At 40.5% G+C, this 21,657-nt stretch overlaps 1 protein-coding gene across 1 annotated transcript; it reads right to left on the minus strand.

Moving 5' to 3' along the window:
* Nucleotides 1-8,517: 8,517 nt before the first annotated feature.
* On the minus strand, nt 8,518-18,759 carry LOC104919269 (Krueppel-like factor 15). The gene is made up of 3 exons (XM_019266391.2): nt 18,538-18,759; nt 15,254-16,862; nt 8,518-10,131 (listed from the first exon to the last, which is right to left on the minus strand). The coding sequence occupies exons 2-3, from the start codon at nt 16,771-16,773 to the stop codon at nt 9,963-9,965; spliced, it is 1,689 nt and encodes a 562-aa protein (XP_019121936.1). The 5' UTR covers nt 16,774-16,862; nt 18,538-18,759; the 3' UTR covers nt 8,518-9,962.
* Between the last annotated feature and the right edge of the window lie 2,898 nt (nt 18,760-21,657).

Here is a 21,657-nt window from a genome sequence, read left to right on the forward strand (position 1 = left end):
AACACTGAAGGCATCAAAACTATGAATAATACAAATGGAATTATGTGGTATACATAAACAGTGTAAACAAAGCAAATATGTTCTAAAATATGTTCCTGCTTTTAATGACTTGAATTGTGTCAGTCAGCTTTATGATTGGCAGAATGCCTGGAATGCTTATTAATATATTCTCATATAGTTCTTATATATGCTGAGCACTCGTTGGCTGCATTTCCTTTACTACAGTCCAATTCAATTTCACTGTGGTATTATTAGGCCATGTGACTGTGGAGGCCAGGTCATCTGATGGACAGATGAAATGGACATTAGACCAGTGGAAATCACTGTTTCTTGGCATAAGCAATGTTGTTGGTCTCCCTAAGTAGTGGTTTCTTTGCAGCAGTTTGACCACGAAGGCCTGATTCACACAGTCTCCTGCAAACAGTGAGTGTTGAGATATGTCTGGTACTGGATCTCTGTGAAGCATTTTTATGGGCTCTAATCTGTGGCTGGTAACTGTTTGGAGGTTTTCTGCAGCAGAGGTAACTCTTGGTCTTCCTTTCCTTGGGCAGCCCTCAAGAGAGCCAGTTTTATCAGAGTGTTTGATGTTTTTTGCAACTGCGTTTGAAGGCACAAATGTTCTTTTTCTGGATTGGTTGGCTTTCATGTCTTAAAGTAATGGTGGACTGGCCCCTCTGATGAATGTTAGCCTAGCTCTCTTATTAGCTCTCTATATATGAACTCCTATAAGTCTTTAACTACTAGGTGCTTAATGTTAACCAGCAATTTTGTTTTTGGTTTTTGGTTGGGCAGGCTCTGGCAGATAGTATACAATAGGTTAACTTGTAGCACCAGACTAATGTGTAACCAGAACACTTAGATATCATAAACCTGCTGCTGGAAATATGAAAATGTTCCTGGGCTGTTCCTCTGTTATTATTATCTGTGGTTTAAGGTTTAGACAGGGTTTAAACCTGTGTTTGATGCATGATCAGAAGTCAGAAGTAAAATTAAAAAAGTAATATTGGACACGTGATGATTTGCAGGAATGCTGGAAACTCATCACAGTTAAAGAAGAAGGCATTATAGACCATCACACTAAATTGTGTGTGATATTCATGTTTTATATATTAATTGATTAATTTCAACAGCCAGGATAACTAATAATTTGTCAAATTATTAACAATTTACAACAACCGCAGCAGCTTCACAGTCAATGACACAGAACTAATGCATGAGAACTGCAGGACGACGAACCAACGAACAGTTCATCAGAGTTTATAAAAATACAGCACAGATTTATCTGTTTGTCTGTTAATAGAATCCAGAGTAACATCAGACTTTATGATCAAAGAAAGTTTTTATATCACGTCAACACGTCTGTCCATATTCACATGCTCCCTCTCACTTGTCCTAGTGAGCTCTTATTCTCACATTGCTGCAGTCTGCACCACACATTTTCAATAAAAGCTTTTTTAACGTCTGGTTGTGAATGGCCGAATGGTGAATTGTATTTTACATTATCTCTATTCATTTTAAAAAGGAGTTTCCTATGATGAATGAGGTAAAAACAGAGCACTGATGCACCTTTTCTTAACATTTAGAGAATTTAAACAGCTCTTATCATGACTGCCACGTAAATACTTCCAGGTCATTTCACCGTGTGACTTCCTGAGCAAAAACAAGTATTTGACTGGAGCCCTGATTTAACTGAGGTTTAAAGACAAAGTTGAGTAAAATGGCAGATTTTCCTATTTATTCTTAATGCCTCAAACATACTGTAATAAATGTGGGTTTTACCTTTAGCTATAAAAGCTGATGACGTCAGAACCTCCGAACAAACACACAGACAGGATGATTTACAGTAAATAACAGCCTTTATTCATAATTAGCAAAGTTAATAAAACATGTGGGGGGCTCCAATCAGACAGGGAGATGCGGGTCGGGGGCACAGGCTTCTTTCTGGAGGGTCACAACAGCAGGTCCACCTCTAATGTAACTCAGTGACAACCCACCACACATCAGGCTAGCTTCGCTAGTTTCTAAGGCACGCTTTAAACACAGCACGCAGAATGAAAACCCACTACACATCAGGCTAGGGCAGTGGTTCTTAACCTGGGTTCGATCGAACCCTAGGGGTTCGGCGAGTCGGTCTCAGGGGTTCGGTGGAGCCTCTGCCCTGGAATTTTTTATACCATTTGTTACAACATATCTTTGTGAGCAATCGTTTTCGAGGATGCTGGACATAAAAACTAAGAAAAGGAACAGACTTTGCTGTGAAAATGACATGAGACTGGCACTTGCCATGGTGAAGCCACGCATATCTGAACTGGTCTCTCAAAGGCAACAGCAGAAGTCACACAGGTAAGTTGTTGTGAGTTCATGCACTGTGTTGGTTTTGTTATTTGAACAAGGTGATGTTAATGCACGGTTCATTTTGTGCACCAGTAAAAAAAAAATCATACTTACTAAAGAAGGGTTCAGTGAATGAGCATATGAAACTGGTGGGGTTCGGTACCTCCAACAAGGTTAAGAACCACTGGGCTAGGGTCACTAGCTTTTAAGGCACGCTTCAACACAGCACGCAGAGTTCAGACACCAAACCACACCTGGCGAACCTGCAGCGTTTGGCACCCATCAGACCGCCCACCCTCGAACCCGTCACTTCCGCCCCGGAAACCCTACTACCGGATATCAGATATAAAAAATAGGCCGACCTATACACACAAACACTAAATGACAAATACATATAAAAATGTTAAAGTGCACTTAGCTCGCCCGATTGGCGAGACCCTCCCCCGGGGTCTGCGCTGGTGCCACCGTCCAACTCCCCGGGGCAACGGCTTCGCTGGACGGCGAGGACAGGGACTGGCTGGCGATCCGGAGGGCACTGTGGCGGCTGCCCAGGCAGCGATGGCCACACGGCACTCTCTACAGAGGCCCTGGTCTAACTACAGGAGGCAACAGGCCTCCCCTCCTGACACATACACCACTAACTTCCCCCTGGCTACCTGTCTCCTCTCCCCCTGCGCCACATCTCCGGCCCTTATCAAAACTGTCTCTCCTCCACGCCCCCCTCACAGCTGCACCGCATCAGTGATTAAAGAGTCCTGATCCTGACGTCACCCACCAGGTCTCCCTTAATGTCACCACAATACAATCAGCTAACACACCGCCACAAGTCCAGCACCTGCAGAAGAATACATGGTTTGTTTGATGAATGATCAGATTTTCAGACCACTTTCCACTGCAGTGTTTTTATTGTAAGCCAACACTGTATACTTGACAGCTTTGATATGAAGTACATCTGAGATATTAGAACAACATAAAAAATATTCTATATATGTAATATATTATTTGTAGTGATAGTCAGCTATCGCAAGTGCAAGTAGACATGTTCACACATCCATAAATCATGGCCTGTGCTCAAACATAGTTATTTTTGTACATCAAAGGTTACAGTGCAAACAGGAACTCCCAATAGATAATGCAGCATGTAATTTACATAAGCCTGTAATGGAAGCAAAAGCATCCTGGGTTTCAAGAGTCAACTACAAATTCTTGTTGTTCACCTCGGGCTCTGTAAACAAACATTCCCTTCCCTTTTAAACCTTCTCTTTTAATTACACTAAATAGTCTATTTTCTTTTCTTTTCTTATTGGGGTTTATTTGTGTTGAATGAATATGGCAGTTGACTCTGATGAATGAACATGTCATGTGATGTAAAGCCGCTGTCATTTATTAAATAAATCAAACAAACAATAAATCAAATAAATCAAAAAGTGTTTTTTCCAAGTTCAGTGAGATCAAACTTCTTTATTGCCAGGATGAGTTTAAAATCTCACCACAGCTGTGATTTTTTTTTGACTTTGTCTTTTTAATACACTGTTCTAATAGTAGCTTACTATGTCAACATACTGTATATGTTAAGTTACTAGCAGGGTGTTAGAGTATTAGATTCTGCTGTTGCCTGTTCATACATGCACAGTATGGTACTCCTGAGCAATCAGTGTTTGAGTATACCTTGGTATTTGGTGTCCAGTTACATAAGTAACCTGCCTTTTTTTTCATCTTTAATAAAACCTACAGGACATCACCAAAAAGAAGGAGCTTCCATGCTAAACCCGAGATGAGCAGCCATTAGAGTGTAGTTCAGATCCAGATGTGTTGAATTAAATCCTTCTGTTGCATCCCAGAATGCCTCTGAGACGGCACTGACTCATAAATCAACATGATCTACACCCAGAGCAGGCTTTCTTTTGCTGTTAGCTTCTACCTCTTTCTTAGCTGTTGCCTCTCTGTTTCTCACACAATGACTCAGCAAACACACTCGGAAACCAGAAAACATCCAGAGGCATTCTTTAAAATGTTGTGAGGAAGGGGGGTGAAAAGAACGATGAAGGAAGAGCAGAGAATGGGAGTATAATTTCCATGTAAATTTGCCATGTGGTACAAATCTTAGACTGACATTTCTCATGTTTCCCAGCTGTATGTTCTTTATGCAGCTTTACGGGAAACAGCTATTTTGTCTGTCTCCCTGAGCTGCATGCAAAAAATACAAGGACAATATAACTGAATGAGTCCCTTAACCTTACTTCTCAATATGGGATTATTAAAACATATACCAGAAAACATCCTGAGTACTGTCTACTTTTATGAAACTTGTGGCTAAATGCTGTTTTTAGACTTGTGTAAGTGAAAGATGGTTATGTGTTAAGAGCAAGTGATTTGTAAGAACTATTGCATTGCACCAGGGTTTATTTCGCAATAATGACCAGCTGTCTGTACATTATCCAGGTTATTACATGGATACTTACTATATAAACAATAAATCAAATCAAACCAAATCAAATCAAATTTTATTCGTATAGCCCAAAGTTACAAAGTACATTTGGCTTAGAGGGCTTTACAATCTGTACAGGGTGCGGTTCGAGTGAGGACAAACTTGCCCACAAAAAACCTTTAACAAAGAAAAAAGGTGGAAGAAACCTCAGGAAGAGGAAATAGATGTCATGTGTACAGAACAAATCAACAGAGACATATTGCACAATTACAATGAATGGTAATATGACAATGAATTACAATGAATGATAAAATGATTACAGTAGCAGTGGAACCTGCGATAGAGATAGAGAGACACAGATGCACAGTGGCAGCAAATCATCAACTAACTATAAACTGTAACGGAGATATGGTAGCAATAATGATATATATGTAATAATATATAGAGAAAGAGAGTTTTCAGTTAATGAACACAACATATTGATTTAAACCATTTACTGTATGACAGTATTGCATCCATAGCAACCGTTTGTTATCTAAAATAACAGACTGTAAAATTGACGTATAAGAATCGAGTATTCAACAAGGCTTAGCTTGAAGCTACAATAACTTTGTCATCACTGAGTGTAGCAAAACAGTAATTTTAGCCTGCAACACATTGCATTGTGGGATTGTTAGCAGAAGGTTTTGGAATTTTTTCCCCGTTCCATTTTCATTTTTGAGGGCACTATATGGTGAACAAACTTCTTACTTAGAATCCAGACACTGAAATAAGATGGTGGATGGTAAATATAGGACTTTATTTTGGGGCTTTTTACTAAATGAGATGAAATCATTATCACCTCACAAAGCTGACACAGCTAAAATGCAACTTTTTCTACCCATTTCATGAATGTCCAATCATTTAGCTCCAATTTGGTCTCCACCAACTCCTGAGAGAAATACTGTGCTGTGTCATAATTTGGATACTTCTACCAGTAGACTTCTATATAGTAAACTGTGTACATTATGTACTCCCTTGTGTGGTGCACTAATTTTTACAGGATAGTTTTGTCTCAATTCAAGTGTGGACGTTCTGCACTTGCCAGAAATGACAATCGCAACATTTTTTTGAATTTGTGAATTCAAAATCAAGCAGTCAGTAGTAGGAAGTAGCACTGGACTGTCTAGAGCCAGTCATGTTACACTGCCGATTTAGTTAATATGAAGGTCTGGGCTCTCTCAAAAACTGTTTCTGGTTAATATTCCTCTTACATCATTGCTAGAAAATATATTCCTAACAAGTAAAAGAGTCAAGATAAATCTCTTTTCTTGTAAATCAAATACGCAATTGTAAATCTACACTCACTTTCTCACAGTGGTGCTGAGGTTCACTGTCTGTCTCATAAACAGGACGTTATGGCTTTCTGTTGATCTGTTAATTATATATAATTTACTGTCTATTGTGAAATCTAAACATAATTCTTTGTAGCAGTTCGTGTAGGTCACTGTACTGTATGTGGAAATCTGACTGTATTAATCAGTTCCAATGGGAGCCAACTGAGAGCCATATATCACTGGGTCCCCTTGATGATTATTTATATGTTACATATATTACAGAAAGCATATATATATATATATATGATCAGGTTGGTATACTTTTTTGTTTTTTGCTGTTTCAGCCTTACTTGGTCTGGTATGACCACTATTCAATTCATTTCAATTTAATTTGATTTATATAGTGCCATATCATAAAAGTTATCTCATGACACTTTTCATGCAGAGCAAGTCTAGACCGTACTCTTTATAATATTATTTACAGAGACCCAACAGTTCCACCATGAGCAAGCACGACGGTGGTGAGGAAACACATACCATAACGCTATGATGGCTAATATTAGCAACATTTAAATGTATTACTGAGTCTTTGTGACTCCTCTTTATGTCTGTTGTTGTGCTACTTTTTATCATTTACCCCTATCACTTGTGGCAATGGTGTCCCCTGGTCAGCCAAAGTTAGTCTCACTTTAATGAATTGATTTTGGTTGTCTGTGGTGCTTTTCACTCATCTTTTACGTTGAGCCTGAGCCGACTATAGAATAACCAAATTCTACTTAAGTGAAGGAAAAATCAAGGCAGAAGAGATGTTTGAGTGGTCAAAGCCGAGAGTCTTTAATAGTAATAGAAAAACAGAAACAGAAACATATCTTTGTTTTTGTTTTTTTATTGTAAATATGTTTTTTTTACGTAAGAACAAAAGCAAAAATATAAGATTTTAAGCAACTCTTTCTTTGTAATGCCTTTTACAGAACACATAAATTGAAATCTGCACTTGACAAAGTGGGTGTGCAAGTCAAGAAAACGTTGCAGAATTTGCATGGGGTCAGATGTATTTTACACTGATCCTTGGATGTATTATGAAACTTCTCATAAGCCTTTCAATAATGTGTTGTGTAAAAAACTGACAAAGTTTGTTACCACATTTTTCACTATATATTTGAATTATCATGTTATGTACACTTTCTTTACATATTTTTAAAAAATCTTTTACAATCACATAAAATCACTAGAAGAATATTTCAGTTCTCCTTTCAGATGCATATACAGTATTTACATACATTCGTGGGCTCACATATGACACCCGTTCAGAAAAGCGTTTCTTCTGATTGTATGGAAGGAATGTCTGACATCGATAACACACTTCCTCCATACAGCGTCTCATTCAGGTGCCGCGTACCGAACACTCAAAAGGTCTGTCAATCATTGTACGTGTCAGCAAATCAAACGTTCCAAAACAAATCAAACTTTTAATATTTCTTTCCTCAAACCATTTCATTACCGAATGTTGTCAACTGATCTTCGACTTTATGGCACAGGAAGCATGTCTGGACTCTGTGCAGCTGACAGTTTGTGTCCCTCCCATGACTTATTTGGTTTGATTCAACTGAGATTCAGAATGACACACACTAATCTGTACAGGTAAATGTAGTATGACAAACAAAAAGCAAAACAGTCACTGTTCCCTTACAGTACAAAACATAGGCATCTCATTCTATGGCAAGAGATTTGATATGTTCAAGACCAGGGGCAGATAATTTAATATTTGCAGAACATGCTGTAACAAGTGCTGTTGGGGTTTGAGCAAAGTCAATGAAAATGATTCATGAAGAGAATTTGTGATTTGATGGTGTGACAGCACACAATTCCAGTATTAACAAACATGTACAAAAAATTCCAGTTAAACTTCAAATCACTTTGTTCCATTTTTCATTTTATGAAATACATTTCTGAAAGAAAAGAGCAAAGACAAACTTGATTTGGCAAGAAGATTCTTCATTGGGAGCTAACAGAGCCAGTCTTTACCCGATGACTCTTACAGAATATTACTGATATTAAAGCAAATCTATGTCGCTTTTGAAAGAGGACACAACCTGTTCATTGTTTTACATCATGTATGTATAAATTCATGTCTGTTCCTTGGTCTGGTATGCCCATTAGCTTATGGTGGCTACTTTGCCAACCTACTGTCTCTTCTCTACTTGTGTTATTGTTATGTTATGCGATACCATTTACTGCTATCCTGTATTATCCAGTGGCTGCTGTTCAGCAAAAGTTACAAATGCATGCTTTAATTTACCTTTAGTAGATATGAAACTGTGCGTGACTGTGTTGCACTGAGTTGTGCAGCTTATCTGCAAGGAATATAATTTCTCTAGTCACAGTGTAACCTACACACCATTACTGCAACACACTGGGACAAAGTTTTTTTTAGAAGAAAATGCCGAATTTACAAGAGGGGACAAATAATTAAGGATATGCTGTAGACAGCGTTTCACAAAGTTCAGAATGTTTCCCCAAACTTAGCAACTCACAATACTGTGGAGGACAGAGATCCGATCTCAATGAGGATAACGACAGCCCAATAAAGTACCAGGTGTAAATACAAAGGCTTGGATTGGATTATTTACGATCGGAATAGCATGTCAAGATTTTAATACCACGTGTAACTGGTGTGTTGCTGAGTCATTGTGCGTTCAAACTAGTCTTTCCTTCCTTTTAGCCGTGTACATTTGCCATCTTGTATCATTTTAGGCATTTTTTCACAGCAGTGACATGAAGTAAATAAAGTGACATAAAGTAATAAAAGACATGGCACCACATAACATTACAAACCAGAAAACAAATGTTGTGATATATAATTATCTGAAGACAGAACAACAGACAAATACTTTTGTTTCAAACCTTGGCATGAACTATTTTGTTTTCACCGAAAGAAGCTGCACCCTCAATTCATTTTGATTTAAATAAGGCCATAAAAACGACAAATAGTCTGATAAACTCCGCAAAAAATACTCCAAATACATTGTATGGGCAGACAGTCAGACATCTCATGTGTGCCAGTGCAAATTACATAGCGACCTGATCAATGTTGGTGAGCAGTAATTCAACATGAACTTGAGCTTTGTTATTTTGTGCTTGAGGTTACTACAGTGTTTTTTTCCTGTAACGAGACTCAAAGGCAACAAAGACATTTACACAAAGCTAAAGGAATGTTGATGTGTCGTTCACTCTGCTGTCTATGGAGAGAGAATTAAACCAAGGCCCAGAAAGTTTCCAATGTCCAGTGAGCTCTAGTTTTTGGGCAACAAATTAAATTCAAGCCATTAAGTGATGGGTTTTTGAGATCAGGTACCTCACAAGGTAAAAAAAACAAAAAAAACAGGGGGGTTTAAATAGTAGCAGACCCCTTAGTGATACAACTTTGACTGATATAAGGCTTTGACTCCAACAATAATAATAACACACACCTCAAAGTGTAAAAATACTCTGAATAGCAATTTTCTTCAAATTAGATTAGCTAAAAGAAAGTTTTAATATACAAGAAGCTTATTCCACCTGTGAGGGTGTTGTGTCAAGTAACAGTTTTCTGTTTTAGTTCACTTTTTACAGTCTTTTCCTCTCCACCCAATAAATTATCACAGTACCATGAATGTACGTCACGCGTACATATTTGAATATAAACACACACACACACACAGACACATACACACAAGCTAAAGAGTTCTGCACAGACTCCTTTAAAAGGTGTTTGGACTTTCACCCGCCCGTCTTTCGTCACACACAAACAGACGCACGCATACACACATCCCCCTCCTCCTCCTCCTCCTAACCCCCTCCTTTTCTGCAAAGCGTCAGTCCGTCAGAGCGGGGGGTCAAAGGAGTCAGTTTGCAGAGCGTCCTGTCCTGCTGCTTCGTGGAAAGCGGTGGACTTTGAGGTGTTTGGACAGGTGATCACTACGGGCAAACTTCTTCTCGCAGACGATGCACTGGTATGGTTTCACTCCGGAGTGGGAGCGACGGTGTCGGGACAGCTCGTCAGATCGAGAGAACCTGACAAGGAAGAAGACAGAATGTGATTGGTCAAATTGATCACATTTTTTGGAACATTAAGTGTCTCATTAAACGATGACAGTCAAGAGTCACTCGTGGAAAATTGCTTCTGTCATACTCCCAACTGTTTGTATACAGCACTTCCTATGTAAAAATAGTGGTTGCAGTCATGCTTCAGGCTGCCACATAACATAAAAGCCATGTCAAGCTGTTTTATGAGGGTAATCTGAGAGGTGTGACGCCGTACACCATGTGTATTCTCCGCAAAGGTAAAGAGCCACACCATATTTAGCTCAACACATGAGCGCTGCAAATCCAAGCCCAGTCTATTCCTGATCTAGCTCTGCTCTGGTCTCCGGCCAGCTTGGATATCATGACAGTGAAGAGTTAAGTGGATGATAGAGTTGTTCCCCTTGTATATACACTGTATGTGTGTGTGTATCTTTTACTAAGGCTGTTAAGATCAGATTAATCTGCATCACAGATTGATTTCTAGGAACGTTTCCTGCAGCAGCAGCGGCAGGCTGAAGGCATGGAGGCGATAATTCACAGAGATGTAGAAACATCACTCACAGTTATTTCAAACATGGATTACACAACCGACCTATTCATCATTTTAATGGCCCGGTAATAAAAAAAAAGATAACTGACAGCGCTTATAAAGCTGTGTTGTGGCATCTGAAGAGTGGATAACCTCAAAAAAACAAACACTCCGACCCGATGACTCATTTGGTTGATTGTTCGGTATTGAGATCTCGTTAACCTCCATCTCAGCAGTTAATCTTAGATAGCCAAACAATATCTGGTGTAAGTCCAGTGAGTGTTATAATCCGATGCTCTACAGTTAGTAGCCCTGCATCTAATCTGTCTTTCATACTTTCAGGTGATGATCTTATCACAGGAGCTCATACTCAAACAGATACACTTGTAACGAGAGTAAAGGTCTACATCCATACTATCAGCCCTGTGGACTGTACCCTACTCACTGTGTAGCATGCTAAGTAGTGCTAATTAGCACTAAACCAAAGTGTTATGATGGCACCAACACAATTAGCTTCTCACTCACTTCACTCAAAGCTACAAAAGTCAGTAGGATTCATCATCTAGGTAGCAGCAATAAAGTCTATGAACATGAATGCAGTGCACATGTACTGCAAGAGGTTTACACTTGGGGAGATAAGCTGATTACACCAACATATTATCATTCTCTAAAATTAATATGTCTATTATACATCTAGTAGACACAGAGGAACATTAGTATTCATTTGGAGTTGTGTTCTTCTTCAGCTAGTGGCTAGCATTGACTGTATGGTGCTGGTAGGCCGTGTACAGTTGCTTTATCATAAGATCTTTGGCCTGTATCCAGCTGCCTGCTGCAGATAGATACTATGCAAATGTTTTCTATTACAGGTGACAAGAGCCTTGAGGCAAAAATAACTTGGAACATCAGTCTCTTTACGCTCTGTACTTTTTGTGATTGAACATTCATACCTTATTGTAATCTCCTTCTTACTCAGATGCACACATATCACTCTAAAGCAAGCAGCTTCCTGCTGGGGCATGATATAAACCACGCACAGCTATTCTACTGACTCAAACTGGGCCTGAGCCCAAATATAATACTGCACCATGGAGGATCTTTCAACAGAACATGCATCGAAGACTATCTATGTTAAAGGTTTCCCAACTCCATACATTGGAGCGGACATACAGACAGCCAAGTCACTGAGTTTAAAGGAGTGGAGGGCGCTTTGTGTTGATCACTTGAATCCTCGGGGCGGCTTGGCGTGGCTGCAGCACAACACATAGTGTGCATACTAGTAAGGGCGCTGTGGGAAACACATATGCGGGCTTTGTTCTAGCTTGTCCCTAAACTGTGTTCTGCAGCCAACACGGCATAGTGAAAACAGCTGAGGAAGGTGGGGCGGTTAGGTTGGTTACACACCTGGAAAATTACAGTAACGGAGATATTGGCAAGCACATGTACAGTACAGTTTCTGTTTATCTGTCATATTTATTTTCTTTGTCTCTTTTTGTTTAGCTTCTCCTGTCGGCTCGCTGCATTTATGAGTGGCTCAATTTCAGCTCTGTTTAAGTTGAAAGGGGAATCATGACAGCACTAATCAGTGACAGAAGTTTGCCTCCTACATGAAAAGCTATATATAAGTAACCATAAAACCTCTTTTGACTGATTTAATACAGTGTAATCGTATACAATGTACTCTATGCAGGGGTCAGAGGATAGGAAGATGCTAGTTTCCCAGGATTACTAACATATCATAATAAATGTATATAAGATAAGCAATCTCTAGTTGCCTATTGATTGACCTCCATTGTTAGATCAACCTGTGATACAGTAGCTCTGTCACCAGCCAACAGCAATGTTTTGTCGTGCCTATGAAGGCTTCAGCTGACAAGGACAACAAACCACTGCCCCGATGACAGATGTCGAGTACACACACGTCATGGTGTTATTACAGCAAACTCTTTGGTCTCAGAGTCTCCATGCAGGTTTGAGCTGAATGTATTCTCCGTGCTTATGTGTGCTTGCCCGTATGTGCACCTTTAAGTGCATGTGACTTTGTCCGTGCATCCAAATCTGTACACGAGCATACCCATGAACTACAGCCAGAGAGAGACTACAGAGAGAACGAGGAGGGACTGGAAGTCCAAAAACGCTTTGAATGAGAAAACGGTTTGGCAAAGGAAGAAATATAACTTTCACTTTATAGCTGGTCTCCTTCATAGTTATATGAAGGAGACCAGCCAATGAAATACCACTCCGCTCTACTTCAGAGGAGCCAGCACAAGGATGTGTTCTAAGGTTACAGAGAGTAAGAGGTGCTTGACTCCCCAGCTCACCTCCATTTCCTGGCCCAGAGGGAGGGGAGCAGCGAAAGGTCAACTGTATAATACAGTATACTGCTCCTGTCATGTAAAGACTGCAGAAGGGTAGTTTTGGGAGGACTGGGGGTTTTAAGATTTTAGTTCGGTTAAGGAAATGCATGCTCCTCAATGCCTGCAGTACATTAAAGTGTTGCTGCATTAAAATAGCATTACTCCAGCTTTGAAAAATGCACCTCTCATGTTGCACATGGTCACTCCTGACAGATTACAAGTGTATGAAAGTATCTACGTTACATTATTTTGTGTCGAACATTTTCTTACATGTAATTCCTGCTGCAATTTGAAATTGCATTTTAAGTTGCCCAAGTTAAAGGAGCAGTTTGTAGAATTTAGTGGCATCTAGCGTACACCGCTGGTTCCTCATACCACTCTTCTCACCCTCTTCATCATGGCATGAAGGAGAAACTATGGTGTCTGTGTAACGCACAAAAATCGAGCTTCTCATCTGACTTTCTGCCAGAAAAAAAAGTTTCCCAAAATGTCTAACTATACCTTAAATCACTGTCATCAGCAAAATGCCTTTTTACAGAGTTCCACAGGCAAAAGTGTACACTGCAAATGATGCAACAGTAATTCTTCATCCAGCATGTTTTCCTCAAGCCATCTTAAAAAATGCTATATTTTCTTGTTATTACATAAGATTCTTTTAGGGTACAAAAAAACTTAGAGTATATAACTTATACTGTGGAATAAATGTGTATTCTGCTATAGGCTGAGCCAAACATTTGTATTGTTCCTTTACATGGAGCTACTCTAATACAAATACATTCTAACCTCACCCTTCCATTCAAATCCTTATCATAACTTAATTTTAAGTATAATGCATGCCCTGATTTAACCTTGCCTCCACCCATGTGTGGATGCACACACATGCAAGACTCTACATGCATGCCTTGAGCAAAAAAAGGTCTTACTTATATGAAAGAAATGATTGAAGAAATGAAAATGAAAAAAGTTTAGTTGGTTTTTAAAAATGCATCGTGTACTGAAAATAAATTCTGGGTACCACGAGAGATTGTCTGAAGGGAAAACTTTGAACTTGCTTCTACAATAATTCAGTGTATGTCTACTGGGTTAATGTGTGTGTGTGTGTGTCTGTGTGTATGTGTGTGTGTGTGAGAAGTGGTTGTAGACAGTGGGCAAACAAGTGGAATAACTAGCAGGGGGCAAAGTCTGCATGCAGACAACTTCAAAAGGCACTCTATCTAATCTACAACTTTAACATGGTACAAAAATACACAGATAGCAAGCACACACAGCCAGGGTGCAGAACAGAACAAATTATAAGCTTCTAGAAAAGACCTGGATATAGTTTATAGAGTCCTTTCCTCTTCCCCTCCCTTCCATAAACCTCCAGAATCATCTCATCGTATATTTAATACATATTTATGTCCCATTAAAACCTTTCTCTGTCCTGTAAAACAATATCTTGATTCTCTTAAACAGAGTAGTGACATCAAAGATGCTCTGTAAAAGAATTTGAAGGACTTCCAACATGTTTCTGCCCTCAGAAAAAGTTGCATTTGATGGGTTAAGATCTGCACTAAAGAGTGCCATGGGCCGTTCTTATCTATACCTAGTCGACAATAAAAAGCACATTGATCTCTGCTCTTCACACGACAAAAGAACATGCCGCAATCTGTGCAAGTCTACACACATCTGGAAAAGTTATCAACCACTATCTTCAAGTGTCTGTACATGAGACTGTAGCGGAAGTTGATAACCCTGGTTACTGCAATCCCCTGTCGTGTAGATAAACATGGAAAACACTTCAGACTGCAATTGCACATTAGGTCATATCATCAATCTATTCATTCACCTATTTAAGTGTGTTTAAGTCCAGAGGCAGCAAGATGCATAACAACCTAAATAAATGAGTGGAGGAACATGCATTTAAAAATATGAGGGCTCTGTAGTTTGAGTGTTTGAGTATGAAAATGATCTGAATCAGATGCTATTCAAAATCACAAGATTGACCAATGCTCTCCACCACCATCATCAAAACGCCAAATGAGGAAATCGGTAGTATGCTGTTCATCCCTCCAGTAGAGTTCTAGAGCAAACACCAAGGTGTACTGAAGTTGTTCTGGTGGTACCTGGTGACCCGACACCTTAAGACACTCTATGTTGTTTTTTTTCCTTAAATTGTCAACCATCTGTGGATGTACATATATCCAATAACTTCATTATATTATATAACATCACTTCTTCTCACCTCCATCCACAGCCGGGCCATGTGCAGGCGAAGGGTTTCTCCCCCGTGTGCCTCCTCAGATGGGCTTTGAGGTGGCTGCTCTTGGTGTACATCTTATTACAGCCGGGAAAAGAGCACTTGTGCATTTTAATAAGATCTGCTACTGCACTTTTCTGGTACCTCTGACTTCCAGGAAGGACCCCTGCAGCTGAACCTCCACCTAACCCACCGTCCCCAAGCCCAGTGGGTTTTGCCGCAATGGGTACAGGTGCGATTCGGACAAATTTGGACGAAGCAGCGCTTCCGTTTTTGCCTGAGCCAGTAATATTTGCCGGGGAAAGCAGTTGAGGCACCAAGGCAAAGGTCTGTCCCTGGATGTTCACCAGGAGTTGGGCAATTTTGATATCCGATGGGGCCTGAGTTGGCTGGGATTCGGTGTTCTGGGTTTTGGTTTGCTGGGTGATGGCATCTGATATGGCACTAGAGTTGGGTTCTTGTTTGATCTGTAGGGGCTGGATTTGTAGGATGACAGGCACACCGGAAGCAGCACTGGTAGCTTCTGATGAGGCTGGCGGTGAACCACAGTCCTCCTGCTTGATCTCATCAGCTTCACTACTTGAGGAACCAGAGCCAGTTATGCAACTAACATCCACTGCTGATGGTGAGTTATCCATGTCAACACATGGAGTATGTTTGGTCTCTGTGTTGGAGGTGAGTGGAGAATGAGCCACGGGCACAGTCTGATCAGAGTTCTGTGACACTGAGACGAGTTCTCCTGCTAATGTCCTTGAACTTTCCGCCTCAGCATCCTCTGACGTTGTCGACATCGCCTCATCACTCCCTTCCTCTTCTTTCTCCATTGCTACCACCATGTTCTCCTCCAGGAACTCCTCAATCTCCTCCAGGGTGGGCTGAAAGAGGAGTGCCGCAGGATCCTGAAGCCCATCCAGGAAGACAGGGAACTCATAACAGTCTTCCTTGGCCTGCTGCTGGAGGAGACTCAGTCGCTGCTCCCTCTTGGACTCCCAAGCCAGACCCATGGGTAAAAGAGGAGCAGTTGAGGAGGCAGTAGGGGTTGGGGAAGATAAGGATAGTGAGGAAGATAAAGGAGAGGAATGAGAGTTGCTGCTGGCATTAGAGATTACAGCTGAGTTGGTGAGGGAGGTCTGTGAGAGGAGCAGGTCCAGCAGACTCTCTTGACTCTCTCCTCCTGAGGAGCTACAGCTCCCACTGCTCCTGCTTTCATAGCTAGAGTCGAGAACGTGCCGCAATGTCGGCGACGAGGACTCAGGGCTGGAGCAGAGAGAGGAACGAGGGCTGGAGGAATCGCTGAGATCATCCTCAGAGAGGTGAGGGGAGGAGGACAGTGTCACCCCTTGGTAGGGGTGGTGGTGATGGTGGTCGTAGAGGCATGCGTCAGTTACCATGGTGCCTGGCGACACGCCATCACTGGCGTGGCGACAGAGGCAGTTGTAGACAGACCCCGGGGAGCCGGTGTAATACAGGAAGGTCTCCTCACCAAGTGGCAAGTGATCCACCATTCCTGTGGGGATGAATGGCAGCTGGACTGAAGATCAAGCCGTTCTGTTGGAGATCGGCCGAATGTTGATGAAAAACTTCTGTCTTCTCCCTGCAAAAGACAAATGAGCGTGTTCATCAGTTATGACAAAGAAATGTGTCAGCATACCAACCAAAACTACAGAGCCTTTTTGTACTAAAAGAGACACTGAGCATCAAGCGACACCAACTCTGCTTGATTTTAATTAAATTTGAATTAAATCTAACTTTAGAGTTAACAATTTGGGGCAAAACAAAAGCAGCACAGTAACACTTTCAGCAAGGTCTTGAGGTTAATGTTTTACAAGAGAATTCCTTAAGTTTATAGAAGTAAGTAAACCAGCAGACTGACTGAAAATGATGATGATGATTTGGTCTCCATGCACTACCTGCTGCTTGTTGAAGAGGTCTGCAGCTGATGGCACTTCAAAAGGAAAGTCAACCACGTGTGAAGGAAGTGGAATTTGAAGACTGTGTGTGTGTGTGTAGTCGCTGCAGCTGCTGGTTCAGACTTCACGCTGACCATGTGGAATCAGGGGTTCCCATTTCTCACTAGGTCTAACATTAAAGCCACATGGTTCTGCTGTCATTCCCTGATGTGTGTCTTTTAAATTCCCCTCTGGTGCTTCGTTAATACAGCTCAGTCTGGCTGACAATTAGTGTCAGTGTTACAACAGAAAGGTAATGTGAGAGGTTTATGCAATCCATGAGTTTAAGATCTGCAGATTTCATCAACGGGATTAAAAGTGAAGCATTTAACGTCTATTTTTATCCAGCAAACAGCCCAACAAACAATACACCACGTCAACATTTACAGGGATTAAAAACAAATACTAGACATTATCAAATAGACTTAAATGCAATCGGTGGTTTATGGTGATTAAACATGACGCTGAATCCTCTTCCAAACCTTAAAAGGCTACATGTGCACTGCACGAGACTGAAAACAAAATGATTGTGCGCCCTCTTCTGTGAGGCTGAAAACCAGCCGTGTCCAAAGTGAAGTCCTCACAGAGGTCCTCAGAATGAATTTCAAGATGATTTATTTTTAAATCACTTTTGATTCTTTATTGCATTATGACTTTATTTACTTTGTGTTACGCTGGAAATCACAGGACGTTAAATTCTTCTTCGCTGTTGTTGTTCTCCACCTTCAGTTGATTATGTAATTAGTGATCTAACCTGAAAATGCAGTTTATGTGATAGCATCATATGACTTGAAGCGGTTGGGTGTTGGGGGGGGGGGTCTACTGCTGCTGCTGCTGCTGCTACTGCACCTCATGGAAAGTTTGGGACGAGAGTTTGGAACACCTTGGCACAGCTCAGTCTTAGGTCGTTTGCCCTATAGTAACCTCGCCGCCGTGAAACATCAAACAGGCTTTGACAAGCATGATGCGCTCCTGGGTCTTCACCACGCTGCATGAAGAATCAGTTATAGAGGTTCACTCGGGATTTATGGCGTGTTTAACATCGAATGCCGTGACAGATTAGAGAAAAAATATTGTTTTACATGATATATTTATTATAGTTGTAATATATAAGGATTTTAAACACGTTTTTGTTGTGTGGGCAGCAGGATAATGCGGTGTCGCCGTAAAGTCCCATATGTAGGAGCTATAGATTCAAAACAACTCTCCATTCACTCAGCAGAGTCATGCTTCCTACTCTACTCCACACTGAGAGACAGAAAACATGCAGGCATATATAAACAAACACTTTTCGGTCCTTTATCAAATCAATGCACTCACCTTTAGATGTGAGGGATCCAAAATTCTACTCCTTTGCGCCGAGCGCTCTTTTCTTGAAAGCAGCTGTCAATGCGTAATAGTGCGTAATGGCAATCTAACTCCACAACACGGTCTTTGCATAGCTGTACGCCTCCACTCTCTCTCTCTCTCTCTCTCTCTCTCTCTCTCTCTCTCTCGCTTTCTCTCTCATGCACACACACACACATACACTCACACACGCTGTCTCTCTCCAGAGGGCTGCTAGTTCGCTTAACTGTCACATGATCGGAGCTGGGTATGTTATACCAGGCAAATTAGGGGGGTCGGCTCATGAAGGCTCGCCTGCTCGGCGCGCCGCAATTGGCTCTCAGTATAGAGAGAGGCCGGCCTCGGGGTTTGGCGTCAGTGTGGAGAGGGAGTGTGTTTGTGTGTTTGAGAGAGACCAGATCATAAAATCACTTTCAGACCGCTGCAATAACTACAGGGGACTGTGGGACAAACTGTTGTTTTTTTGTTTTTTACATTTCTTTTTATTTACATTTTCCTCCTTGTAATATTTCCATTATGGCTTCCAATATAATGTTTTGTGTGAGTTATTGTAATGTATCATGTTTCTGTAATTGTATCCAATATTATTCTATGGGAATAACATTTTTTTTAAAGTAATATTACCACAGAAACTTAAAGCAACATTTCATAGAAATTGCCCAGCTCCTGTTCTGCCACAACATTGGCTCTGCTCCCTACCGGCATTCCCCTATGCTCCATGTTTGAAAACCTTACTTTACTTACCTTACCTTACGTTACTTTACTGTCCATCAGAAAACTCTGTAAATCATAAAGAGTTGATACACAGCAGTTGGAGGACATCAGAGGGAAAACCACAAAACATTTTCTCCATAAAATATGATCCAGTTTCATCGAAAACAGTGAAAAAGTTGGCAGTGTGTGACTTAGTGGCATAAAAGGTTATGTACAGAAGTTGCACAGTGCAAGAAACATGGATTCGTTTGTTATTTTATGGTAGAAATGTTACATAATAAGGCTTTAACTTAAAATGTGTATGTTCATTTCTATGGATGGCTGCACATTATGTTATAAGATACATGTAACAGTATTAATTCTGGAGAAAATAAATATTAGGCAATAGATATGAGCATATGAGTCCTCTCTGCTGCCTAGAAAGCATCCCGATCTTGTTCTGAATAGGTGCCTGAGTGAATGAGGGAGCCATTGAGTAGGTCAGCGAGTGTGTTTACATGCTCCCTAATAACATCAGTAATAGAAGTTTTGCTTTCACTCCAGCTGAGCAGACCTCATATAAACACCTCCACTGGGCTGAAGTAACTTTACTGGCTCCAAGCTAATTTGATTTGCCTGCGTAGGTTAGATTACCTTTCAGTGTGTTTGGATAAATGATCCACTTTCAGGCTGCTTGTAAACATAAGGAGTGTTTCACTGTGTACTTGTGTACAGTAGAGAGTCAGTGGCTATTATTCTGTGTAAAAGGGATACACGATGTCGCACTGAGGAGGTCTGTTTAGTACAGTATAGAATACTACTGTTACTGATACAACTACTAGTATTGTTTGTGAGGGTGCTTTTAATGATACCCATACTATTAGTAGTGCTGCTATTGATACTTATTCTACTACTACAAGTAGTCACCTACCCCTAATTGCTATAACAGCTGCTGTTACTATGTCCAACACTACTACTACTACTACCAAGCTACTACTAAATACAACTACCACAATTTCTAACTATTGCTGCAACAATTACCCTGACAATTAGGCTCCCAGAATTACAACTGTATTTACTACTACTGCTGCTGCTATCATTACTGTTGCTGTGACAACTACGACAACCATTAGGCTAAAATTTCTACTAACATTGGTACTATGACAAGACACAAAGATTTTGGCATTTTCTGTTTGTTGTCCAAGTAGAAGTGAGCAGTCTTTGGTTACAACAGTCTGTGTAGTGAGCAAAAGAAGCGGGAATCATTGGTTGAACTGTAACCTTGAAACGTATCAACTATTGTCTGATGGCGATTCATATTTTCAAAAAGCTTTTGTTAAGCTATCTGCATTCATATGCAGATATCTGTTTATATTGACCTTGTTTTGCACTAATATTGCACTAATATTATTCATTACCAGGTCTCGCATTTTACCAGTATGACATTTTTTCTATTTTTATGACATTTTACTACCTGATGTTTTGAAAGACAGTTGAGTGAATGTATGTATGTATGCAGGGCATGTGCAATGACTGATAGGCTGGATGTGTTGTTTTTGTGCAGTATGTGTATGTGCTATGCGTTTTTTGTATGTGCTATGCGTTTTTTTTTTTGATATGTTGATTTTGTGTAATGTGTTACATGTATATGCTGCTGGACACCTTAATTTCCTTCGGGATCAATAAAGTATCTCTATCTCTATCTATCTATATATATATATTACTGAGTTGTGTCTTCATCATTAGCCCTGACGTATTAAGTCACTCGTGTCGGATTGCAGAGGAAACATTGGCATGGATATGTGTTTTTCAGATATCTGTGGGCTACTCTAGAAATATTAGTTGTCATCAGATAATAGCTGATGGATTCCGAGATTGCTACTACTACAACTATATGACACAATATTTTTAAAGCTCTAGAGACTGTGGTACTACTACTTCTCTGAATATGCCTTTTTCTTAGAAGACACACTGACATTTCACAACAGGGAAAGCTGCCTTCAGGTTTTCGGATATTGTGCAGACTCAGGACCAGGTTATACTCCAAAAGTAGTAGGCGGTACGATGTGTTGTCTGACCTAGTCTGTCCTGAAAGGTAATCATTGTGTCACAAGTAGCTGTTTAATAAATGGAAAGATTAAACCCAGCTTACTTTCTTGTCAGAAGAGGGGGGTTTCTGAAGTTACACGACCATCCGTTATGCAGTTCTGATGGAATATATTAGCGCCTTTGCTGTCACATTATAATGGCTTACCAGAACAGCTGAATGGAACAGAGCCATTGTCAGTGTTATGAATGAACACCTGTGCTTTTTCTGGACAACTCAGAATTTCTGCTGTGAAAAAGGCCCATCGTAGTATGATTCCTACCACTGCAGCTATGTTCGGTAAAAACCTAATG

Source organism: Larimichthys crocea, chromosome XV (assembly GCF_000972845.2).
Source record: "Larimichthys crocea isolate SSNF chromosome XV, L_crocea_2.0, whole genome shotgun sequence".
Classification (NCBI taxonomy): domain Eukaryota; kingdom Metazoa; phylum Chordata; class Actinopteri; family Sciaenidae; genus Larimichthys; species Larimichthys crocea.